The 26,244-nt window shown below is 41.2% G+C and overlaps 1 protein-coding gene across 1 annotated transcript; it reads left to right on the top strand.

Annotated features, from left to right (window-relative positions):
* Positions 1–17,734: 17,734 nt before the first annotated feature.
* Positions 17,735–25,181, top strand: LOC129109202 (metalloreductase STEAP4-like). The gene is made up of 9 exons (XM_054621222.1): positions 17,735–18,052; positions 18,242–18,349; positions 19,852–19,922; positions 20,285–20,369; positions 22,492–22,770; positions 22,864–22,958; positions 23,066–23,219; positions 23,303–23,473; positions 24,924–25,181. Exons 1-9 carry the CDS (start codon positions 17,735–17,737, stop codon positions 25,179–25,181), a joined length of 1,539 nt encoding a protein of 512 aa, XP_054477197.1.
* The last annotated feature ends 1,063 nt before the right edge of the window (positions 25,182–26,244 follow it).

The following is a 26,244-nucleotide window of genomic DNA, read 5'->3' as shown; positions in this document are numbered from 1 at the left end:
AGGGGAGGCGGTTCGAGGATTCCTGATATCAGTATTTGTAATATGCTGGCTACTGCCCCGTAGTGCTGATCATGTGGTTTTGCATGAGACTGTGGGTCTGCCTGCTCTTACATAAGTGCAGCAGTTTTCCTCTTGCTCATAGTGTCTCCAGTGAGTTGCTATCTACTAAGCCGTCTAGGATCTTCTGCCAGTTCATTGTAACCCTGAGGGTCATCAGTGTGTGTTTGTATGTGTGTATAAGTGTGAGGCTGTTTACTGATGCTGATCTGCCCCAATGGCAAGCATTGTCAGTGGGTTGGTTTTCCACTGCTCAGCAGTCTTAACTCTGACATCACCAACGTCGCTCTCCAATTTCCCCCTGCGGTCACCGGCCCGAACCGCGGCAGATCATATCAGTGCAACTCTCTAATGACAATAAAGACGTCTGGGTGGAAAAAACATCACTACAACCACATCTGCATCCGCCCACCTACACACATACAGTATATTAACACAAATTGTGCGTGTCCTATGTCAATGATGGAAACATTGTCTTTATGCTTTTTCTCTGCCACTTTACCACCTGGGAATACACTTCTCACAAACGCGAAAAAGGAAACCTATTTTACTCAGGAAATTACCTCCATTCTATGTTCTAAGCTTTACTTAATGTCTCATACACTTAAGCACTGCTAGGTAATGTATTTTCTGTATGCCGGAATGCGCTAAGAGCAAAGCAGAGCCAGTAATGAGTGCATCCTGAATTATCAGGTAATGCAGAAAACAACAGCACAAACATTTAAGGGTCATTGATAATGATTGAAAAAAGGACCTCCTATGTATTTGTTAATAATGTTCTAATAATGTCAGTAATCAGAAAGCACACAGTTTGGTACAGATGGTTTATTCTGTACCTTTAGGTTATACAGGGTGTTTGTGCAGGGAGAAGGGGGGGCAGTATTTGCACTGATCATTCACAAGAGGAACACCGTTGTGTATATTTTAAACACTCTTTTTCCCTGAAGTACCTCCCCTCTGCCTTGTTATCTCCCCGCTCTTGGTGCACTTACTACTGTTGGAAATATTGCAGATATACTGAGAGGATGGGGGTGGGTGGGTGGGAGAGTCAGGGTGAGAGACGGAAAGAAAAAGAGAGAAGGCAAAATCTCGGTGGTATCTGTTTCCCCCAGTTGACGCCTCTGGCTTTTCCCCCTCTCCCCCTTCCCTATAAACTGCTGAAATATTACCGTTAGGGTTTTGGCACATATTGCTGTCTTTTATGCGCAGTGGATGAGATTGCATCTGAATGTGTTATGATCCAGAAGTGGGCAAGTTTGTGTGGAAATAAATGTGTGTGTGTGTGTGTGTGTGTGTGTGTGTGTGTGTGTGTGTGTGTGTGTGTGTGTGTGTGTGTGTGTGTGTGTGTGTGTGTGTGTGTGTGTGTGTGTGTGTGTGTGTGTGTGGTATGTCTATGTGTGGGACAGCAATATGTTCCCTCCAAAAATTCACCATAACATCACCATAAAAATAGAATGCAAATAATTTGTATTACATGTGGAGCCGGATAAATATTCTTACAAAAGAGGGTTTATTCTATCGTTCAGACCACAGAGCTCCACAGAGAGGCTGTGTGAGGTTGATTTCTTTTATCAAATAAATATGGCACAGTTCATGGTAAACTGTGGCTCTTTTTAAAACAGCATTCAATTTGTGAACAAAATACAACAGAGCTTTCATTTCACTCTAAGATACCATCAGCTTGGAGCGAATGTGTGAGCACGTATGTGTGCGGAGAAAATAGGATTTACCACACTAATATGTGCATTTGTCCATATGTGCTGGTGAACATTGAGATTTATCGCCCATTTGCGTGTTTGCTATGTGTGTGTATGTCTACTCACCTGCATGTGTGTGTGTGCACAGTTTGTGTATGTGTATATAGTGTATGAGTGCGATCATATGTGTGTTTATCTCGTGTGTGTCCGCACATGCACCAGTGAGAATATAAAAATGCCATGAACAGTTGTGTCTGCATATGGGTGAAGCCATGCACACATCTGTCCTGCACTGCAGATTGATAGGAATGAAATATTCAGTAATCTAAATGTAAATGGAAGTGAAATTTACCGGTGGGTTCTATGTAATTACCAGTGCCACAATTTATTAGAGTTGTGTTTGTGTAAGGTGGTGAGCAAGAAAGAGAGTATGAAAGAGAGCGAGAAGGGGGATTGAGGGGAAATAAAGAGAGCAAATGCGAGAGTGTGGAAGGGCTATCAGAATGACAGAGTAAGAGAAAGGATGATTTATATTTAGTTATGGTTTCATGGTTGAGCAGTATAGGTGCAGGCTCACTGCATAGGGAGAGGAAATAGGAAATAAGAGGCTGGTCAAATCTGGTCAGAAGAAAAGGAGTGGAGTGGCCTCTGCTCTGAATAGGACTCTGTTCAGCACACAACAGAGAGGAGCGGAGGGTAAAATATGGGACGAGGGCCAGACTTGAGCCGACAACCTGGCTTTGGATTTGGGCTTGATCTCCTGGGTGGCGGTCAATTAGTCACTCTCTGGTAAAGGGTTCTCATATGTCTTTGATATATGGACAGTTCATGAGTTATGCTCTGTCCTGACCTGAACCTTGCCGGCCCTGCAGCCAAAATGAAATGGTGTCAGAGGCAGTTGCACCGAAAAAGAAAGGGATCATTTAGGTGTGCTGCTGCGCTTTCACTATTAATATATAAGTGTTTATTTACCAAAGTGTGTATATATTTCTCTTTTAGTTTCTGTGTGTATGTTTGTGTCTGTATTTGCATTGCATTTGCTCAAACTCCCTGTGCTACATTCCGTTGGGGTTGAGATTCAAGATGTAGTTTTAATGCACTTTTAGCAATTCATTTCACATATCCCAAATTCCTCTCCCCCTCCTCCACCCTCTTTTTGCCCCCTCTCCCCTCTGCAGCCCTCTCTCCTCCCTTGGCATGCTCCCTGGAAGCTAATCAGCATATATTCTGCTGCAGATGAAAGTAATGGCCCTAAGAGCTAGCACCGATACAGAAATACACAACCCCCTGCCCAGAATGAATGACATCAGTCTGAAGTTCTGCATTTGTGCATGGCCTATTTTGTGCATTTCTCTCCTTCTTTTGTTTGTGTTTGTAAGTATGTGTGCCTTGAACCTATACCACTTTCGACCCCATACTTGTTTGGCATTGTGATGCCTGATTCGAAATGCTATTGCCTGGATCAAAAGATGCCGCTCCGCCTGAATGCCGTAAAGCATATGAATGTGTTTCCTCTTGTTTGTGACAGTAGAAAGTTGTTTGGAATGGCAGCTCGCTTATTTATTGGAATATCAGCGGTGCTTTGTAAATAATAGATAAGGTCTGTTGATGGGGTCTGGTTTGTCCCAGAGGACAATGGGAAACACACTGTGCGCAGCCAATTTTAGTCAAACACACGGGAGCACACTCAAGAGTCCTCTCATCTACAGTTATTGTACTTCAAAGCTATGACAGTTAAGATTAAATATGGTGTAAAAGAGAGCACAGGCTCCACCGCCCTACACCGGTGAGTGCGAAGGAGAGGAGAGGAGAGGAAAAGAGGAGAGGAAAGGAGAGGAAAAGGGAGAGGAGAGGAGAGGAAACGGGAGAGGAGAGGAGAGCGGTCCGAGCTGATTTGGAGAAGCCCTTATCTGCTCTGGCTCTGTGCCCCTCCGCTCTTGGCTGTCCGCCACGTCGAGCAGTGCCTAGCAGGGTCAGAGGAAGGGAGGTCATGTGAATCATGGATGCAGTTAAAGATCCACTTGGCAGCAAATGGCAAATTCACCACTGAAGGTCAGACATACATCACCTATCAGAGAGAGATAGGCCTGCTGCTGGGGCAGAAAGAGATAGAGAGGGGGAGACAGGGGAGATCCTCATCTTTCACTCTGTAGTTGAGAGAGAAGTACGAGCAGGATATGGGGCCCGTCTTTTCACACAGTAACATATAGCCCACCAAGGGAGCTTTATAGTGTTGTTTTGTGCTTGAAAGCAAAGATGTCATGCAGATAAACAGCAGCTGCTGCTCTTTTCATTGTATCCTCTCTTCCATCCAACTGCACACACACAAACACACTAACACCTTTTGGTCTCAACAAAAGAAATTAAATTCCCAGAGAATTTAACGCAAGTGAGTATCCACGACCATGTCGTCCTGGTAGTGAAAGTTTCTGGAGCCAGAGGACCAGCACAGTGACCCATCTCAAGCCGCCTTAATCTAATCAGTCTCCTCCACCTAATAGGCTGGTTTCCCAACAGCCTGGTCCACTGGGACTGTAGCTGCTTTTTATCTGTTGTGTGCCTGTTTACTGTTCAGGGGTCAGGAAACGGCCTCTCTTTCTGTGCAAGAAACTAAAGCTACATCACAGTACATTACATCCAGGCCCACTGTGATTAATGTGCCAGGGAATCCAGTTTTGTGTTTATTCCATGCACAAGTGTGTGTGCATGTGTGTGCTTGTGTGTGTGTGTCTGTCTGTGAGTGTGTGTGTGTGTGTGTGTGTGTGTGTGTGTGTGTGTGTGTGTGTGTGTGAGAGTTTTAATGTGCTTGGCTGGGTCTATCAGATAGACTATAATCTAATCTGGTAGCCAGGCCTGCCATGGTGACCTGTAATGATTTAGAGCTGACCTCAGCTCTCTAACTCAATACACTCTTACCAACTCAGCTGCAGCATGCATATGTGTGTGTGTGTGTGTGTGTGTATAAATATGTGTGTAAGAGCATGCTTGTCTGTATGTCATACAAACCCATTTACATATAGACAGTGAGTATGTGCTTGTGTGTCATGATGCCACCTTGACTTTGCCACCGATCTGAACATTGGCTCTTTGACCCCCCTCATCCACAATCGCACACACACACACACACACACACACACACACACACACACACACACACACACACACACACACACACACACACACACACACACACACACACACACACACACACACACACACACACACACACACACAACACACACACACACACACACAAACAAGCGCACACACATCCCCCACTCTTTTCCTCTCCATACTTGACTCTGTCTTTCTTTCTCTCTCTTTGACCTTCAGTTTGAGTTTATGAGAGTAACCTCCAATCCTATAAACAAGCCACAGTCTAGCCCGCACACATACATACATGCACACACACCTATACACACACACACACACACACACACACACACACACACACACACACACACACACACACACACACACACACACACACACACACACACACACACACACACACACACACACACACACACGCACACACAATGGTTATTGGATTCATAACTGGGATACTCCTATCCTCCTACTCTCTGTGTAAGATGAGAGGTGTTGAAATGAAATTCTCCCGCAGAAAAGCTCTGCTCTTAACTGGGATTTAGAAAATCTCTTTCTCTCTCTCTCTCTCTCTCTCTCTCTCTCTCTCTCTCTCTGTCACAAACACACACACACACACACACACACACACACACACACACACACACACACACACACACACACACACACACACACACACACACACACACAACACAGGGTAGCAGAGGCTGTACATTGAAAGAGAGAGAAAGAGAGTGCAAAATAAGAAGAGTGAGCGAGTGAGACTCAGAGAGACAGAGGGGGCTTACAACGACTGAACTGGGAATGGTAGCAGGATGACAGGAAGAGGAAGAGGAGCTATGAAGGTACTCAAAAAGACTTGGGGAGAGCTGAGTTTCAGACAGAATTGATCTGTCAATCTCTAAGGCTGAAGAGAGGTGGGCGAGGAGACCAGGGGTGGTCAATGGGGCAAGGCAGAACTCATTCTGTTCTCAAGGCAGAGTAGCTGAACTTATTTTCCCCAACACATAAATCTATGAAAAGCTTTAACAGGACAAGTTTTACCCAAAATGATTGTAAAATTCTGTGAATCCTCTCAGCTAACACATCTAAATAGGTTGATTGTGCTGTTCAACACATCCAACAACATTACAAACATGAATCCTTTGAATGTTTTCTGATTTGCTATCTGCTTCAGTTTTGATCAGTTCAAGCCACTGAAACCACTTGGCTAAGTCTAACCCCAAGGTCCATTTAGTAGCCATTTTGGAGCTGTCAGTCATATCGCATGAGCATCATCAACAAATGGAGAGGTGTAGATGAGCACTTTGCGTCTGTGTTGACATTTAAACACTATATGAAGTGTGTTTGGTTAAGGTACGTGAACATGGTTAAAAGTAACAATCACGGATGGTTGACAGATGATAAGATGGGTTCCACAGAGCCTGATGTCTAATGCTTTTTATACCCAATCATCCACCCTGACTTTTTTTCTTAGAGGTTTTACAGCATACGGCATCACACTGTTTCAGCCTTTACTACTCAGAGACAAAAGTCATTATTCGTATGATATTTGAACAAACAGACAATGCCCATTAAATGCCCATGAAATTGAATGTAATGTTGCAGTCTAGACTCAGCTTTACTTTTCTCTTTGATCCTTGTTCCTTTGCAGAGTCCAAGATTGTTAACTTTAACTTGTATTTCTTGTCTTATGAAAAAAGAAATCCAGTGACACTTCTTATAATAACTAATTTGCTATTGTAAATTATGAATTTGGCTATAGATTTACTGTGGAATTTGTCTCTTGATCAGTCCAGTTAAGGCATTCTCAGACTGCGCTGTACAATACAACACAGTATGTTTAAATTAGTGTCTTTCTCTATTTCTCACTGCTTTTGCCAAGCAAAAGCTCTTTGAAATGCAGAGGCACAGACACAAAAGAGACCGAGACATCTTACAGAAAAACCTTACCTGAAAAAAACAAACTTGTTTATTTAACCTGAAAAAGACAAGAACATTATTCACACAATTTCATGCCAGCCTGTGATCACCTTCCCAGAGTATGAGGGTAAACATGCAGACATGCACATTATTCGCTTAAAAGTACCAGAAATACAAATGATGGTAGCTATAATTACAGCAGTACAATAAATAACTTCTGTAACTACTCCCCCGAGGAGTTTGCTTTGGTTATATTGAGACCACGGTAACACAGTGAACCTCTCTATTCTCAGCCTGAAGCAATTAAACGGCTCGCATGATTACGCCCATAAAACATCCCGTGTCTTCAACAGGTCCTCTTTTTTGTGTTGTTAAGCAGAGTCATTACATCTGAAAATATTTTTGGTTGATGGAGTGTGTGCGGTTGAAAAGAGCGGAAAAAAATCTGCAGCTGGATGAATCCTGTGAATGATTTTATAAAGTCTCTATTTTAATTATCTCAGAGTAGGGAGAACAGAGATGAGGTCACAATGGCCCTCTTGCTCTCCCGTGCTATCGGTTTATCTTTTAATTATCCACTACTCCTGTGTGGAAAGCAGAGGGTTGGTATGGAAAAGAAGAGATAGCAGGGGCTCACATTCCCTCATCAACTGCCTGCCAGAAGCGTATGATGATGGGATGATTGAGTCCCCTCTCTTTCCCTCCCCTCTCTCTCTCCATCTAATACCGCAATAGAGGATTCAACTCTCTGTCATCTTAAAAGAGTCTCTTAAACACTTGTCTCTCCTCCATCTCCCACTATACCTTCACAATACCTCTTTTGCATACTATGTACTCACTGTAGGGCATTGGAATTCATTGTAGAAAGAGATCCTGACATGACCTGAAACCTTTTTGTTTATCCACAGGAAGTAGGTATTAGTCAGATGTGAGCATAAAGGAAAGTACCACCACGGAGAACTAAAAATCCTTCAGTGGTACGATGTAGTCAACTGAATCTCTCTTGCAAGGGTACATTGAAGGAAAGCATTACGAAATGTGTCACCATACCATGAATCACTCTCAATGGTTTGATATTTACCTTGACCCGTGAGACACTGCAGCTAATTCCTCGGCCTCTGTAAAAGAAGAGCTGCCTTGGTCAGGTCTGTTGAAGCAGATAGTCATAGAGGGCCATACCACAGTGTTTTTCCCATTACAAATCAAATCATGTGTCATTTTCATTTTCATTTGACTATAATGCAAAAGAAAATAGCAAACACATGAAACTTGCTAAAATGATTTCATTCATCAGAGAGAATATTAACTTTAAAATTGTTGTGCAGTTAATGTGCAGGTTAAATTCTAAATCTGCAATGCATTACCACACAATGACAATTGATCTTCTATCAATGTCTGTGTGTTGTGCTGTTGATGGTACTTTGACAACGTTCACTATGTCACTTTTTCCAGCTTTAGCTCATGTGGTAAATGGATTATCTGTGCATCTGAATAGCCTGAGAGATGGCAATATAATGCAGACTTAATGTTCTCTGTGATATTACACAACTCAAGCATCTTTACAAGTCTGCTAATTGATTTACATAAAATAGAAAGCATTGTCTGCTTGGAATGGTAAGAAACACTGTAAATCATACATTTGAAAATGATCAGATGTAATGTATAACTTGCAAACACATTAAAATGTTCCTTCAAGGAGATCCACCCAATCTCATGTTTATATGCAGTGTACTCAAGAGTCAATTCAATTTAGTTCAACACCCTGCATCCCCATCATGTCCTATATTTCAACTTCCTACATAACATACTATTAGTGTTGACCAAAAGTTTATAGATAACAAATCAGAGGGAAATCTCCCCGACCCTTTCATGTCCAATATTCAAACTTTTCTAAATAACAGATTCATTCATACTCATTCATACAGTGTTTTAATCTCCATCTTCCCAAACATCTCACTAGCAGAGGTCACTGTTTAATAAGATATAGTGCTCTTGACTTATTATTATCCTGTTATCTTGGTTAAAATGAAATATTTCGCTGAAAAATGGAATGAAATGAAAAAATGAACATTGATTTTATCAAAATCTGAGTATATCTTCAAAAACCCTGAAAACTAATTGTAACTAGTCTTTACAATGAAATCAAAACACTGAATTTGTCAATGTTTTGATTTCATTGTAAAGACTAATTTTCAGACTTTCTTATTGCGATGGTGAGAAGCTGGTGTCTCTGGCATTCGGCCTTCTACTAGCATATACACAACAAAAAGCTTGTTAAAAACTCCACAAGGCATCGAGTTTGTCGATGTGTGAGAATATCTGTTTGCATGTGCGTGTTTGTGTGCGTGTCTGTTTACTGTAATCTGTAATCTATAATTAATCATTGTCACTGTCCTAGAATCTGGGCTTTTTTTCTCGCAAATGTGAATACCTACTCTACAATCTCTCGCTCTCTCTCTCTCTTTCTCTTCCTCTTTCTTTCCCATGGGGAATGTCTATTTTAGGAACCTGATGTTCTCTGACAGCTTTCACACATTCCTCCATGGCATTAACGCTGAGAGACGCACACACACAAACACACACATGAAGGGATATTAATTCTCTCTAACATTAATATTTACAGACAGTCCTCAGGACATGTCAGCTGCACTCGGGTAGATTAGCCTCTGGACATACCCAATAAAAAACAACACAATACAAAACGATCTTCTAAAAGGCGCAGTGCATTACCACACACAATACATAACATTTGCATACAATACAATATGATGCGGCACAATACAACTCTGCTCAGTACGAAACATCCCCGGACATTACAATGAGATGGACTGCATTATGTGTATTTCCTCATCCATTTAGTATTGAGTGTAGTCAGGCTGTCTCTGTTAGAGGTCTGCCAACCATGATGATATGATATCAAGTCATAGTTTCTGTCAAAACTTGTCAAGTAAGATTATGGCCAGCTTCAGACATGACATAGAACGGGGATGGGTAGGGGGGGGGGATCACATCCCGAGGCTTTTATAGAGAGTGTGTGGGCTTGTGTGTGCACAGTATGTGTAAAACCAATACGACTGATAGTTCTTAATATGGCACAGGCATCACACACACACATACTTGTGCAGTGACACACACACAAAGACAAAGGAGTGTGAATGACACTTAAATGTCAATCTATAGCTCAGGAAGTCAGAGATTAATTACACTCCTCTGCTGAACACAAATACATTCTTTTGGCTCTTTCTTTGAATCTCCACGGCTACCTGACAGGATACGTGACATGGGCAAAGCCAGTGGAATTACTGCACACACACACACACACACACACACACACACACACACACACACACACACACACACACACACACACACACACACACACACACACACACACACACACACACACACATTGACAAACACACTCATAGAGAACCACATGTTTTGGGAGAAACATTATACAAAGTGATCTCTGTCACACACATGTACACCTTCAGAAGTAAAGTTTGTTGTCACGTTGGGCCATATATTGTCATCTTGTTCACAGCCAAACAGATCACTATTGTGTGTAAGAACAGCCCATATAGCATGTGATCATTTATTATTTTTAAGCCAAAGCTTAAGCTGTTTGCTGAGTGTTTTTTCTTTTTCAGAGCAAAGTCAGGAACTATCCTGTTGCAAGATTAAAAACATCGAGTTTTTGGTGTTTGTGCCTGAGCTTATGTGCGCCTCGAATGTGCTGTGAAGGTCATCAGCAAGGGTGTTCAGAGTAATTATAAATGTGCTCTCCTGCAAGAGGAGACCATGCCTGACCCTTGACAGGTCAGAGTTCATTGCTCTCAGCATGGTCACACAGCAATTAACCTTCGCTTACTGTACAAACGGTTTCTCTTTCTTACTCGCTGTCTCTCTCCCTCACACACACACACACACACACACACACACACACACACACACACACACACACACACACACACACACACACACACACACACACACACACACACACACACACACACACACACAAACATATTCAAGCACACATGCATGAACTGCAACCCATGCAAATTTGAACTGGACATCACCCTCTCTGCTCTTTTTCCATCTGTGCCCTTCTAAATGGGGTCAATTTTATCAAACGGAATATTTTTTGGCAGGGACATTTGCACACTGGAGGGAATAGGATCTAATGTAAACTATAGCATGTGCAGCAAGTTTTAGGCCAACCTTTGTCAAATATTGCCCCTGTGTCCTTTACAGTCTCTCTTTCTGTCTTTCTCTCTTTTCTCATGATGCTCGATGCATCATTCGGTGTGTTATTTTCACCTGTACCTGCAGACAACTGCAATTTCAGGTTTGCATGCGCTGCATTTTTCACCCAACTGCCTCGTGTAACACAAACTCTCTTTCTCACACACACACACACACACACACACACACACACACACACACACACACACACACACACACACACACACACACACACACATGCACACACACACACACACACACACACACACACACAGATGCACACACACACACACACACACACACACACACACACACACACACACACAGACATCTACACACATCATTCATGTTTGAATCCTCTAATATTTGATTGCTAAGTCATTCATTATTTACACATCTCTCAAAATCTATTTTCCTGAAAGACTGGCATAGTCTCTCTCTCTCTTTCTCTGTCTCTCTCTCTCACATTTGCAGATCTACACGTTAGCGCACACACACTTCACACACAGCTTTATTTCAAACAGCTGTTTCCATTTTCGGGTTGTAACTATTGTAACTCTCTGTTAATTAAAACAGAATAAAAAAAATTAAATCATTATATACTAATGCACAAATTTAACACCAATTATTCAAAGACATATTTTCCATTAAAATGTGATTAACTATATGTACTGCAGGTGAAATATTTCAACGCAAGAATCTGACACACACACACTGAATGAGATGAGAGTGGAAAAACACAGTTGTGTTCTTTTATGGCAGCTTGGCATGTATAAATATTAAATATTACACCCAATCATCATTTTTATTTATTCATTTATCTGCTAAATGTCTGTTTCTTATCGCTGTTAGCGAACCATCTGCTGTTTGGAAACACAATGTTGAATGATTGCTCAGGAATGTTCAGCACAATAGAACATAATAGAATCACATAGAATGGCAAACAGAAGTGCAGACCTTACAGATTAGCTGACAATGAATAATTCTCTTTCTCTATTAAAAATAACCCCTCATGAGACAGCAAAATGCACAAGGAACTGGTTAGTCTTATCAGCGCTCACAATATGTATGGTAGTATTTTCTCCAGGAAAGCACGAGACACAGGGATGGCTCTAAGATAATGAGAATATTCTCATTTTTTTTGCAATAATGGAGAAATTTAAGTAACAAAGCTTTTACATTACAATACATCCTTAATTCGAAGTAGATCCTTGGAAATCATGTTTTTCCCTGAATAACAACATTAACAAGCTAACACAGATATAGACTGGTGACCAGACACACAGACAAACTAAGAGACAGATAAACAGACAGACAGAGAGACAGAGAGACAGCCAAACACACACACGTACTTCCTATGAAGAGAAAGATAGATTGACAAACTGGGATGGCACCAAATAACCACATCACAAGCAGGAAATGCAGGTCACTGACAACTTTAAAGCTAACTTTATTGCGGTCTGTGAGAATTCCCCACAAAACATCGTTCTATGGACGTAAGAAGAGAGATGTCTGCTCTGATATTATCAACACCAAACATGAAAACACCCACAGTAGGAACTGATGTCCACAATAATTCATATATTCATATAACTTCATGTATTCTTGAAAAAAACAAAGGTAAATTGCAGAAAAGGCAATTTCAGGCAAAGCCATTCTTTGTTAAAGGTAGCGTTATTAATTGTTAATTAATCCTTTACAGTTGTTACATGTTGTTAACCTAAAGATATAAGTACTGACTGATTTAGTGACACTTGTGGTTACCTTGAAGTGCGAACCGCCTTGACAAACTCACTTTTATTGTCCTGTTCACAATAAAAGCCCCCCTGTGTTTCCTTATTTGACCATTTAATGTGAACCAGCAGCAGTTGGTTGTTCTGTTTGCACTGGCAATATCTTAATACAGCTTAATAGAGTATAAAGAAAGTGAACAGTAAAAGTGAGGATAATGGCCACTCAAAGCACTTTTACAATGCATGCCAGGCCTATCAGAACCAGCTCACAGTCATAACCATTTAAACGCCTCCGGAGAAAGTTGGGGATAAGTGTCCTCCTCAAGGTCACACCAACATGGACTAGCAGGGCTGGGAATTGAACCACCTGATTGAAGGGCGACCCTCTCTATACTGAGCCATAATGGTCCCCTTATCGTTATTCATGATGTCTGTAAGTTTGTGTCTGTGTGTGTGTGTGAGTGTGTGAAGGCAATTAAATCCAGCATGGGAATGGCAGATTCGCCAGTAACCAGTAAACAATGAACAGACAAACATGAGAGAGACCGGTAGATGGACAAGACTGAAAGGACAGACAAGGCCTCAATTAAACTTAGTAACCATGCAACTAATCTTACAGGGCTGCTGCAGGCTCGTAATTATTTTTTCACCAATCATGGGTTCATGTGAGTAGCCTCATTGTGGCATTGTATCCCAGAAGGCAGTTTGAAGGGGAATGAGAACAAATGGCATCCTCCCTTGTTATGAGAATTTTTCCTCCTTGTTAACCACAGATTCGGTGTGAATATGTAGCCTAGATAGAAACAACAATTTACCTAATCACCATTAATCACTATACTGCTCATTTAATATGTGCAAATTGCATGCTGCCTACCCCACTCTCTTCAATTCCTTCACCCTTACTGCTGTAAAATTATAGAGCAGAAAAATTGCATCTCTGATGAGTCTGAGGTTTTCATCCTTATAGAATTAGACTTCTGTGTCAGCTTTTTCCTACCTTGTCAGCTCTTTCACTCGACTAGAGGTAAGGCTGAGGAGATGAGGCGAAAAATTCTTTAGGCCTATTCCAGCCTTATAATGGGCTGCCGATTTCCCTGCAGCCACGAGGGAGGAGCTGTGTGGATGCATGCTATTTGTAAACCACAGCTGTTCGTCAAAGATATGATTATATAGAATGACACAGACACATCAGAGATTTCCATCTTAACTCTCACAGCAGGACAACCAAAACGGCCCTGTTCAGTTTCATCCATCTTAGATCACATAAAGAGTGACGTGGAGTCGAAGAGGGAAGGGAGAAGTCAGATGAGGCAAAAAGATTGTCAAAGCTTGCTTTCCAAGGAGAGGATAAGACAATCCCATGCAAGCATTATCTCTGTCGAGATATTTTCAAAGCGTCACAGTCCCCTGTGTTGAAGGCTGAATTCTGAAATAAGTAATATAATTCAGCAGCGATGTGTGTCGGACGAAAGAGGAAAATCTCTAAATCTGCAGTTTCGTGCAGCTCCTCCCCACCTCTGATTTCTGCCGCTTGGCTTGCCAGATAAGATTCTTAACTTCAAACATGCAGTCAATGTTCATCCTGTTAAAGCAGAGATAGGGGACGAGGCTCTCTGAGTTCGGAAATGTTTCTATGTGGTATATAGGCCCGCTGTGGTGATGGTTGATAATGTGACATTGAGTATAAACTCACACACACACATACAGTTTCTTTTCTCAAAGCATACGAAATGACACACACAGAAACTCGCAAAAACACATACACATACATTATGGTCCATATGCATAGGCATATGATCTATTAATGTATCTCATCAGCCCTAATGCAGCACTTTCATCAAAGGCATACATCTGCAGAAATGGGTTGCACTTTCATCCAAACTGTTTCAGATTCTCCTTAAACCTATTCTAAGTGTTTCATAATGAACATCCCAGGCGGATCTGTCTGGAAAGCTGCTAATGGAATATTTATAGAATATTTCTGGGAATACTTTTGGGAAACTCTGGTTCTAACAAGCGTCTTTGTTCTACTGAGGCACAAATTCAGCTTTCCTAAGTTGCATCTCTCCTTTTGTCTTTTTTTCTGTGTTCCACTCCCCTGCTATTCTCTCTCTCTGTTTCTGTCGTTGTGTCTCATTGTAAATACAGTATCTCTCTGTGCCTTGCTATCTTTCCCTCTGTCTGCTTTTTCAACAACCTCAAAACCTGAGCTCAGTCAGAACCTCAATCTGAACCTCATACCTAATGCATTACAGAAGTAGCCATCGTATAACAGAAATGCCACAGAACTCATCTATCCTGCAGGCTTTTCCTCGTTCATTCTAGCAGCATGGAATATATATATATATATATATATATATATATATATATATATATATATATGCACGCTGTAACTCAAAACTGTCTTTAATAACTGTGCCTCATATCATTCTTCGTGCCTTCTGACAGCTGGAAGCAGCTGGAAACTTCCAAATAATTGCCCTTGGGAATTGAACCTCAGCACCACAGCGGTTCACTCTTGCTTGCAGTTCATGCAGTGCATTTGTCGGTGAGAGTTGCAAATGAGTTTTTTGTCTGTTAAACTAGCAGAATAAATGTTTAATTGCAAGATTGCATGTTCTTTCAGCAATGCACTGCAGGCTGATCCAGCACAGCACTGACACAATTTGAGCTCAGTTTCTCATATGAGCTGTAATCTGTACTCCACCCTGACATTTATAAAATGGTGGTTCATCATGTGTTTGATGTAAACATGTCCCTGTTAAATGTCGCAAGATGTTTTCAGATAAGCACAAAACACTCACATGCTTTCAGATCCTCCCTGGACTTCTGTTGAAACCTTCAAGGACCCAGGTCTTGAAGGTTGTGAGGTGTGTGTGTGCATGAGTGAGTTCATATGTAAATTATGTATTTAAAGCTTGTCGTTGTACTCCCGCTAAGTGGCCCAAAAAAATTGTTTAAATTGTCATTAAATCAAACCAATTTTTGATGCTATTTGTGATTTATTCAGCAGCCGACATTCAGTGTGTCTTCATTTGTTTTCTTTGTTACTTGCAGGTTAACACGAACGTTTTGCCATCATTGGAGTCCGTTTCAAAAGGGGAGGCTCTTTGTTGTTTTGAACGAACAGTTTTGCTCTCTGTGTCGTATCGCACACATCTAAACCACGCCCAAAGCTAGCAGTTGCTCCTCAGAGGACACTGATTGGCAAACACAGACACATAACTTTTGGCCTGGCAAGATGGATTTCGTGTGATCTTAAGATATCGCGAGAATCAAGCTGACGTGCAAGGTAAGCAAAGTCTTGCACAAGATTCAAATTGTTTTCCCACACATAAGGGATGTCCCCTGAGGTTGACACTTGTCATTTCATGTCCCTCTGGAACCTGTATTATTAAAACCTTTATTACAGTCTATGATTAAAACTCACCTTTCGTTACTACCTGTAGCTTCAGGTGTTGACAAATCAACCACAACTGAAATCTGAAGGCTTAATTGCAGCCAGCCTCAGGAAAGTGTCCTTAAAATATGCAACCTGTGTTTTTCTGTGTGTTTAGGAGAAGGGGGTTGATAACCTTGAGAGCAAAGAGGCATTATTTTAGTTTACCCTGTTCTGTTAAAGAGACAGACAATGGAAAATATAACAGCCAGCTTTACTTGAAATTACTCAATGATTTCAATTGTTGTTAATTTAGAGACAGATTGGAAAAGAGAGGCCGGGGAGCACTGGGGGGCGGGCGAGAGAGTGTTGAGAGCAAAAGGGAGAGAGGGAGAAAGAAAGGCAGAAGCTGCAGGAGAGAGAGTGACTTTTAGGCCGATAGAGAGGGAGGAGGAGAAGAAAGGGGAGATGTCCTGGAGGCAGAGCGAGTAAATGAGTCATCCGACTGGATCTGCTATCAGGTCTATTCTAACAGCGCTACAAGTGAATGGATGCCTTAAAGGTTAGGCATAAAATGATTTCTCATTTTGCTGCAACATCCCCCAAGGTAGACATTAATGCTTTAGTTATGGACTTGACTGTAAAAGCTCTTTAGGTAACGCGCTGCTTGTCGTCCATAAATATCGCCGGCTCTCTATATGCACATTGTGATTTCAATGAGGCTGCTTTTATGATGAGGAGCGTATTTTTGAGCACATAGTAGGTAAAGTTGATGTGATGCTGTGTGTCATTTCTACAGCCAGGTAGTCACCCTGCCTGCAGAGCCAACTCCCCAGGTGCTTCAGATCACAGCTGAGACTCTAGTCCGCTCACATCGTTCTGACCCATTTCAGCGTGCACACACACTCGTGCATGGGCACACACACACAGGGACCGACGAACACTTGCAAGCAAAGCCATGCATTCATACAAAGTAAAGCAGCCACACACAGAACACTTACATGTGTGCCAAGCTTCTTTTCTGCTCTGTTGAGTTTATTCGTGTCACAACTTTGCAGATGTTTCAGCCATGCGGACATGAACACTATTTGCACAAACTCTCTTCCCAGTCGTTTGGTTGGAACACTGGGTTTTGAAATGATAATGAATCTGTGGGCCAGGATCTCCCACATGGCACCATGTCTAGTGTGGAAAGAAATAGAATAAGGCAGCCCTGGAAAGAAGCAGAATTTATTTTTTCAGCAAACGTGAAAGTTAGATTCTGACCCAACCAGATATGCCCTCTAAAATGGTCTGTGTTTCTAAGAAGAGATTAAATGTTAAAAATATAAACGCATCTGAGATTATAGTTGCAGCGGCAGATTACATTTTAAAATCCTGCTGTATCAGTCAATCTCTTGACTGCACATGCAGTAATAATGCAGTAATAAAAAGATAAACATATACTCTTTAATGGAGTGACTCCTGCAATAAATGATCTAAGGTGTTGATTGCAGGTGTTAAGAATAACCCAATCCCCCCCCCACACACACACACACACACACACGCTCTTACAGCGGGCAGTAAGGGGTTAAAAATCCCACGGTGTTATGCACACTCAAAGAGGGAGAGGCAGTGTACAGGTCAGATTCCACAGCAATATAACTACACAGCAGGGAACAGTGACCATCCAAAGTCCAAGTGAGAACATTACAGCGGTGAATGGACTGTTGGAGATGATGAAGCCAGAGAGTGTGTTGCTGCATCCTCTTGGCACAGCAGCTGCCCCTGTGCCAGAGATGCTGTGTATCTTCGGGACGGGGGACCTAGGGCGCTCTCTGGGGCTGCGTCTGCTCCAGTCTGGCTACAGGGTGGTGTACGGCAGCCGCAGACCTCACAGCTGTGGCCCCTTGCCTCAGGGAGCTCAGGTACTACACATGGCTTAACATAGCACTTTTAGTCCATCAAAATGTACAAAAAAGGTGTGTGTGTGTGTGTGTGTGTGTGTGTGTGTGTGTGTGTGTGTGTGTGTGTGTGTGTGTGTGTGTGTGTGTGTGTGTGTGTGTGCAGCTCAAATATGTTAATTCTTAATGTCTTGGTTTCTGTGTTTTGTACAGGTGATGAGCCACGAAGCAGCATCCCAATCTGCCAGTCTGATCTTTATTTGTGTTCACAGAGAACACTATGCATTCCTGGAGACAATGGCACCTCATCTGAAAGGAAAGGTAAATCATGGTTTGATGTTAGAATCAATCAATCAATCAATCAATCAATCAATCAATCAATCAATCAATCAATCAATCAATCAATCAATCAATCAATCAATCAATCAATCAATCAATCAATCAATCAATCAATCAGCAATAAGGTACCCGCTTGTGTTAACAAAACTGAACGTAATTTAAGCTGAAGTTAATTTAAGGTGATCATATAGTTATAAAGATGCTTTCTGCGAAATAGCTCACAGTAATGGACTACTTCATTTGAGGGGACACAAAATAGTAACTAATACAAAAACAGTATAAAAGGCAGTCATACGTTTCATGTGATATGATCCGATATATAAGTAGTCCTGAAAACATGGACTTTAAAATAGTTTCACCAAAGAATAATAATTTTCCCCCAGACTGTTTCATTTGAACATTTTTTAGAAGTGTCAAATGTTTTTCAAAAGAAACAAGCATTGACTAGTCAAATAAATGTGTAGTGGACGTATGTTTTGCCTCTAAATCATCTTGAGACCCCACAAGGTTATCTTCTGATGCCTTCCTCCCTTCAGATACCCTTGTATTTTTTCTAAAGTAATTTACCATTTGCCACAAAAGAATCCATGATTTAGAGTTTGTGAAACGTATTATCTATTTATTAATTAATGCCCATTTCATTCTAGATTTATTCTTAATATATTTCTCAGCAACTGTTGTACAGTGTTGTAACACACAGTATCACATTAGAGTCTAAGTGTTAGGGCCGTTACTATTTATTCATAATAAAATTAATGAAGTGATTTCTTTGTAGCACAAGCTTTTCACTGTTTTTACTTCAAACTTTTGTACTACTCATTGTGATACCTGATATATGGTTTAGACAGGATGAAGAGGTCAAGGACAAAGAGAGTAGGTCTAGCAACATCTTGTAGTGATCAAAAAACTTTATACATAGCCATATATACACAGCCACATGTACACAGCATTTAAAGACAGATGTGCTTCACAAAGATTTAAACATTTAATCACTGCCCAAAATGAATCAGGAAAAAAATAAAACAAAAAATAAAACAAAATAGGATGTACCTCAATAAAAATAAGATATGCAAAACAAAATGCAGATAAAGCATATTTCAACTGGAAAATAAAACAATGACATATGAAATAATTTTTTTTAGAAAAAAATCTTATCAGAATCAGACTCAAATCAGAAATTACTGTGTTTCTTATAACTGAGGGTGGAACACTTTACTTGGTGAGACAAAAGTAATACAGTAACCGTAAAACCGTAAAAGTAATGGTAATACAGTAACCCCTCTGTCTGTAAATCAACACTGGTGACAAGGCTTAATCAGCATTTTTTTCTTTTGGTAATCAGCTCAGTTCTATTCACCTTTATCATACTTTCCAAATAGCTGAACATTCTCCCTTTATTGTAATATGAATATGTATGAGACAAGATAAGAGTTAATTGAATTGATTGAACTTCACCCTGTCGATGCTGATGGTTTGATTACAAGGTGCTGGTGGACCTCAGTAACAACCTCAAGAAAGACATGTACCCAGAAGCAAATGCCGCCTACCTGCAGAGGTAACAGACACTGTGCATGTTAAAGCTTCAATCCTCATAAATGTATTGTTTTATTAATGGAGCTAACCTTTCTGCAGATAAACATAAGTATAATGTCAACAATCATTTTGCATCAGTAGGTGCAGTCTTTTTTTTGGGAAAGTCCTCCTAAAAACCACTTAGAGCATTAAAAATCAAAACTCTCAACTGAATCCAACAGAAATGAAAATAAATTGCAGGGTTGCAGCTCCCATGGCCTGCTGTTGGTCTATTCATTTGAAGTGGAAACATTGATTCTCACCATTTTCAGGCCCTTCTTTTCCTGTTTGTGTATTTGTAGATAGAAACAATAGCAGCTAAAGTCCTTGCTGTGTGTTCCTCAGACTGGTCCCTGGAGCTGCTGTGGTGAAAGGCCTTAACACGCTGTCTGCCTGGGCCTTGCAGAATGGACTTCTGGCAGGAAAACAGGTGAGAGAGGGGTGGAAATAAGGAATCTGTTTTCAGAAGTCAGTCGGATCAGGGTGAAACAGACAGGAAGCTCCTGAACCTTGAGGAAGGCCTTGGTTGACTGTAAAGATATAAAGACAGAGCAGTAACAGAGCTAACCAACTTCATATTTTCATCATGGGGCACATGTTTAACCTCCCACCTGACAACAATAACAGTTTACAACATTTCCTGGAACACAATTGAAAAATTGTCTCTTAGGCTTGTTAATAATAGAAGATGAATGCTTCACGATAAACCACACAAACCTTAGGAAGGAAATTGATTTCATTTGTGTTGATGCAGAAGATTGACTTTGCCGTCTTTCCATAACAATGCAAGAGACAACGAGGACAGTGCTTGTATGAACACACAAACAAACAAACAAATAAACACACTTAATGATGTTACAGAGTAGAAAGACCATTGTTTATTGCAGCTTCCGTTTCACAGCTACAAAGAGAAACACAAACACGCTGAAACCTCTTGAGACCAAACCTGAATCTGCCTTGAATCCTCTTCAACACACACACACACACACACACACACACACACACACACACACACACACACACACACACACACACACACACACACACACACACACACACACACACACACACACACACACACACACACACACACACGCACCACTGCAGTGCTCTATTTTCTCTGAAAACAGGTAGCTGTGAGAGAACCTGAGTGTCTGAATGTGTGTCTTTATCAGTGCATGTGTAGGTACAGTATATATCTACACACACATGCTTGTAAGTGTGTGCTATTCGTTGGCCAGCAATTTGATTAGATCCACAGCGGGGCTGTGCCTCTGTCACATTTACATTCAGATGAAGATTTAGTCTGTCGGCCATCCCCTGCTGCTACTGGTGCAGTAATGTAGGGAGACATGGCTGGCTGCCCGGTCCACTTATACACACACCTGGGGGAAAAACTGCTCAATCCCACTGACTCTACTATATGCCTGTCAAACTGCTCTCTCTCTCTCTCTCTCTCTCTCTCTCTCTCTCTCTCTCTCTCTCTCTCTCTCTCTCTCTCACTCTCTCTCTCTCTCTCTCTCTCTCTCTCTCTCACTCTCGCGTGCTTTCTATCGCTCTCCCTTCACAAACAAGTTAATCTTCTTATCACAAAGCTGTGAGTGTGGTAATAACCTTCGGCATGGTAAAGATCTGGAAATAGGATTACATATTGAGTATGTATGTATATATAGTATAGATGTGTATTTGCATAGTCATACACTTCAAGAGGGCTTCATCTCAAAATGACTGAAACAGCACAGTGGAGATCAACAAAAGAAGGCTAATTCTGTAGACAGACACTGTATACATTGCAGTCATGTGCTATATATTCCAAACAGGGTTTGTGAGTCATCTAACAATAATCTTAGGCTGATTATTAGCAGCAAAAGGAACTTACTTCTATTTTTGTTATTCTGAGGCTTTAGCTTGTTTTAAATGTCTGACTAATAGACTATATAATTGCTGATAAAAATAAAATAATATCCCCTTCTACATACATTACAAGGACGTGGCTGACATGCTCCTTCAATGAGATAAACATGGGCATTGTAGTTTATTTTGAATCGGTCCAACAAACACCATTCTGCTGCTGTAAATATAATAATAATAATAATAATAATCAATCCTTTATTAGTCCCACAATGGGGAAATTATTTCTCTGCATTTAACCCATCCCGGAGGAGCAGTGGGCTGCAATGAAGCGCCCGGGGAGCAACTTGGGGTTAGGTGTCTTGCTCAAGGACACCTGCATGTTGCCGGTAGAGGGGCTTGAACCACCAACCTTGTGGTTACGGGACAAGCGCTCTACCTCATGTGCCACAGCCGCCAATATTCACTAGCTCACAAAATCAGTTCGCTGAAAATAGTTCCGAACAAATACACAGTTTACTCTTGTCTGGCCTTGGAAGTTGGAAAGTGATAAGAGGTGGACTACTGCTTGTTTTGGGCTTCTTATGTTATTTGTTGACTGCAAAAAAAATAAAAAATAAAAAATATATAGTACATCACCAGCCTTTTTATTTAAACGGCCGCAACACATTTAAAAAATAACCTCCACCTCCATGCTACAGGTGTACCTGTGTGGGAACAGTGCAGAAGCGAAGCAGGCGGTAGCAGAGATGTCCACCAAACTGGGCCTCACTGTTCTGGATAAAGGGTCTCTGTCAGCAGCCAGAGAGCTGGAGGACTTCCCCCTGCAGCTTTTCCCAGAGTGGAGGCTGCCGCTACGCGTGGCTGTAGGCCTCCTCGCTTTCTTCTTCTTCTACCTGCTCATTAGAGATGTCATCTACGCCTATGTGGACAAAGGAAAAGACATCTCCTTCAGAATCATGGTGTCCCTGGGCAACAAGGTAAAAATTTGCCACCGTCAGGTTAAATGCTCTGTAGATGGTATTTTGTGTTCCACTTTAAAGGATTTGTTCTGTTCATCCCCCGTCTTTCAGGTGTTCCCCATTGTGTCTCTCATCATGTTGTCTCTGTGTTACCTGCCTGGTGTCATAGCTGCCTTCCTTCAGCTCTACAGAGGAACCAAGTACAGGTCAGACATCAAACCATCACAAAAATCTCCTCTGCCATTTCATGTGAAAAAAAGAAAAAAAAGATGTTTCATTTTTAAAGTCTTAGCTCAGTTTTTGCATGTTCCAGACGCTTTCCTGATTGGCTGGACCGCTGGATGCTGTGTAGGAAGCAGATGGGTCTGATTGCACTGGGCTTTGCTTTTCTCCATGCCATCTATACATTCGTCACTCCTACTCGCTATTCTGTCAGACACAAACTCATCTCGCTTGTGGTGGATGAGGTAAGGCAGGCTGGGTCAAACCTTGCAGTACTGTAAGTATAAAGTTAATTATACTTACAGTACTGTCTCTCTTTCTTCCTCAGATGAAAAACAATAAAACCACGCCGTTTTACTTTGATAACACAGAGGCATGGGGCCAAGACTCATTCTATGTGCTGGGAATCCTGGGCTTCTTTCTTTACGTCCTGCTAGGACTAACATCTCTGCCCTCGGTGGGAGGCTCTCTCAGCTGGAGAGAGTTCAACTTCATTCAGGTCAGAGCGCAGCTGGAAACCTACAGTCCTTTAGTTGCATGTGTTAGTGTTTAAGTGTGGGGGTGTGTGCTTGCGTTCACCTCAGGGTCCTCCGACTTTATGTCATGTCATGTGCTTACTATCAGTAAAATAAAGTATTTTAGGACTGTGATAATCTATCTATGGAGTTTCCAAGATTTCAGTAGAGTTATTAAAGTGTTGTAAAAGCAATATGTCACTGGCAGTCATATCCCCAGAGGCTAGTTAACTAACTGCCTTACACAGGCACACAGAGCGAAAGCCTGGCTGACTTTAGACCAGGATCTTAAATGTTAAGTTATTCATTAAATAGAATTATGATACCTGGTATAATCCTTAGGGAGGAGATTGTTAATACAGGTCACAGGTTCATTTGTGTAAAGGTCAGGTCCGTAGGTAGACCTCAGATAGGGAATGAGAGTCAGAGATAGAGGTCTAGGTCAAGATAATTCTTATGATCTGGTAAGAAGAATTGTGATAAAAAATAATATATAATAATATATAATAATATAACTGGTATCAATTTACATAAACTGTTTTTCTTTTCAGGGGTTGTCAACCGAGGAATGTAAATGATTGAATGTTAATGCTCACAGCAGAAGGATTTGCTGTTGTAAACGGGTTGAATATCATTAAAGGGGCAACGTTTATTACTGCACTTCATTAATATGAATGTTTCCTTATTGGGCTGTTTACGCTAAGTCACTGTGGATGAGAACATCAACAGCCAAATGCTAAATATGTAAATTAAAGCACATTATCCAAGTAATTAGTGACAATAACCGAGCCTCAAAGGCCACTTGTGCTACAAAACCAATTACACTGGATTCATATTGAATTCAAATTTTAACGTATCGTAACACAAGCACAGAACAAAACAGACATTCATTTGTAAATACATCAGAAACATACCACAGAAAAGTTCAGTTTGTTACAGGTATTAATAAAATCAACTGTAAAGTTTCAATGGTTTCAATTTAACCAAAACAAACTAATTTTGAACAGCAAAAAATAGCAAGATTTTTATCATGCAATATGGGTTTTTGTATTTAAAATGCTTAAATGAATAGTTTTATGTTTCAGGAAAAATGCTCATATTCTTTATGCCAAGAGTTAGAGGTGTGTCTGCTAAAAATGAATGCCCTTGTTTGTATGAAAACCCAAGTGTGTGGGGTTAAGTGCAGGAATATTTCCGAGCGTGGTAACCTCCTGAGATAAAACGCATGATTAAGTGAGCTTTAGAGGTGCTGGTAGGTGGATTGTGTTAGCTTTGGAAAAAGACGGGCATCTGTTTCCTTTGTGCTAACCTAAGCCAACCAGCTGCTGGCCACAACTATATATTTGAGACATGAAAGAGGTAAACGAATAAGCATATTTCCTAAAATATCTTACACTGCTTTTAACATTTCCTTTTCATGTGATTTTTTCTCAGTCTAAGCTGGGCCACCTAACCCTGTTCATATGCACGGCGCATGGCTACATTTACGGCTGGAACAAATTTCTTCGTCCCTCTACCTACAAATGGTACACTCCTCCGGGCTACATGCTCTGTCTGATTGTGCCCTCTGTGGTGTTGGTGCTGAAGGCACTGGTCCTCCTGCCCTGCGTGGATCGAACCCTCACTCGCATTCGACAAGGCTGGGAGAGGAAACAGCCAGACGAGGAGATGGTTAAGGCCACCAACCTGTGAACTCTGACCTCTGAAGTCATCTGAGATGCCGGTTATTGAGAGTCTATTTCATTTGTTATTTTAAGGGGGGCTGGGGATCATAAAACTGGTCATAACTATACATTTCAAATAGTATTTGAAATACGGATGATCATAAAGTGAGAAAATATTCATAACATAACTTATTCATTATCTAAAATGTCTACTGTTTCGGGGGTGAAATCTCTTATTATTCAGGTTGGCAGGTAGAAGGAGTAATACTTATAGTAAAACATCCAAAGATCATTTTTTCCTTGCTCAGTTGGTGGATGATTGTGTCCTTTGATCAGTCGGCAATGCCTAATCTCAATTGTGCTCTAGCCAAACAAAACCAAAAAATACAAAGTTTATTTCAGCCAAATGGACAGGTCTCTCTGGATTTAAATGTGTCTGTTTCCTTTGATCTTTGAAAATAAAACAGATTTTGTGTTTGTGCTGTATCTTTTTCACAGAACGTGGAGAAAAATAGATTGATATCCCCCACTGACCCATTGTTTTGATAAACATAGGCAACAGTTTCCGCTTTCCTCTCTCCTCCTCTCCCTTCAAGTGGTGCAATTGTATCCCTGAGGTTGCTTTCTTTTCAGAATGTTATTGATCTCCCTGTTCTCTAACACAAATACCTTGCTTCCCAAACCTGCTTTCCTCTTGAGGGCATGCAAACGTGCACACTAACACACTATGCTTGCACATACACACTGTACAGGAGAGTAAGGTTAAGCTAATTATATTACCACATGCAGAGTCAACACACGCGCACACAGATGTACCCATACAAGTGCCAACACCACAGTGGATAACCGATTTGGAAGCCAAAAGCAGACTCAGAAGGAAGAACAGGTGTCTGTAACAGATCTAAAACAGGGTTACAGAGGGCAATGCAGATAGATCATCAGACCATGTACAAGGAGGCAGAGCAGAATGTAGGTTTCATCACAAAGACAGTTTATCAATGACAGGTGACTTGATCAGCAGATGAGCAAAGGTGGCAAAGTCAATAGTGATGGTTGATGGTGCAGAATGGCAGGTGTGGAACAACGAGATA

This window comes from Anoplopoma fimbria, chromosome 20 (genome assembly GCF_027596085.1).
Source record: "Anoplopoma fimbria isolate UVic2021 breed Golden Eagle Sablefish chromosome 20, Afim_UVic_2022, whole genome shotgun sequence".
In the NCBI taxonomy this organism is placed as follows: domain Eukaryota; kingdom Metazoa; phylum Chordata; class Actinopteri; order Perciformes; family Anoplopomatidae; genus Anoplopoma; species Anoplopoma fimbria.
This window is presented reverse-complemented; position numbering and strand designations above follow the sequence as displayed.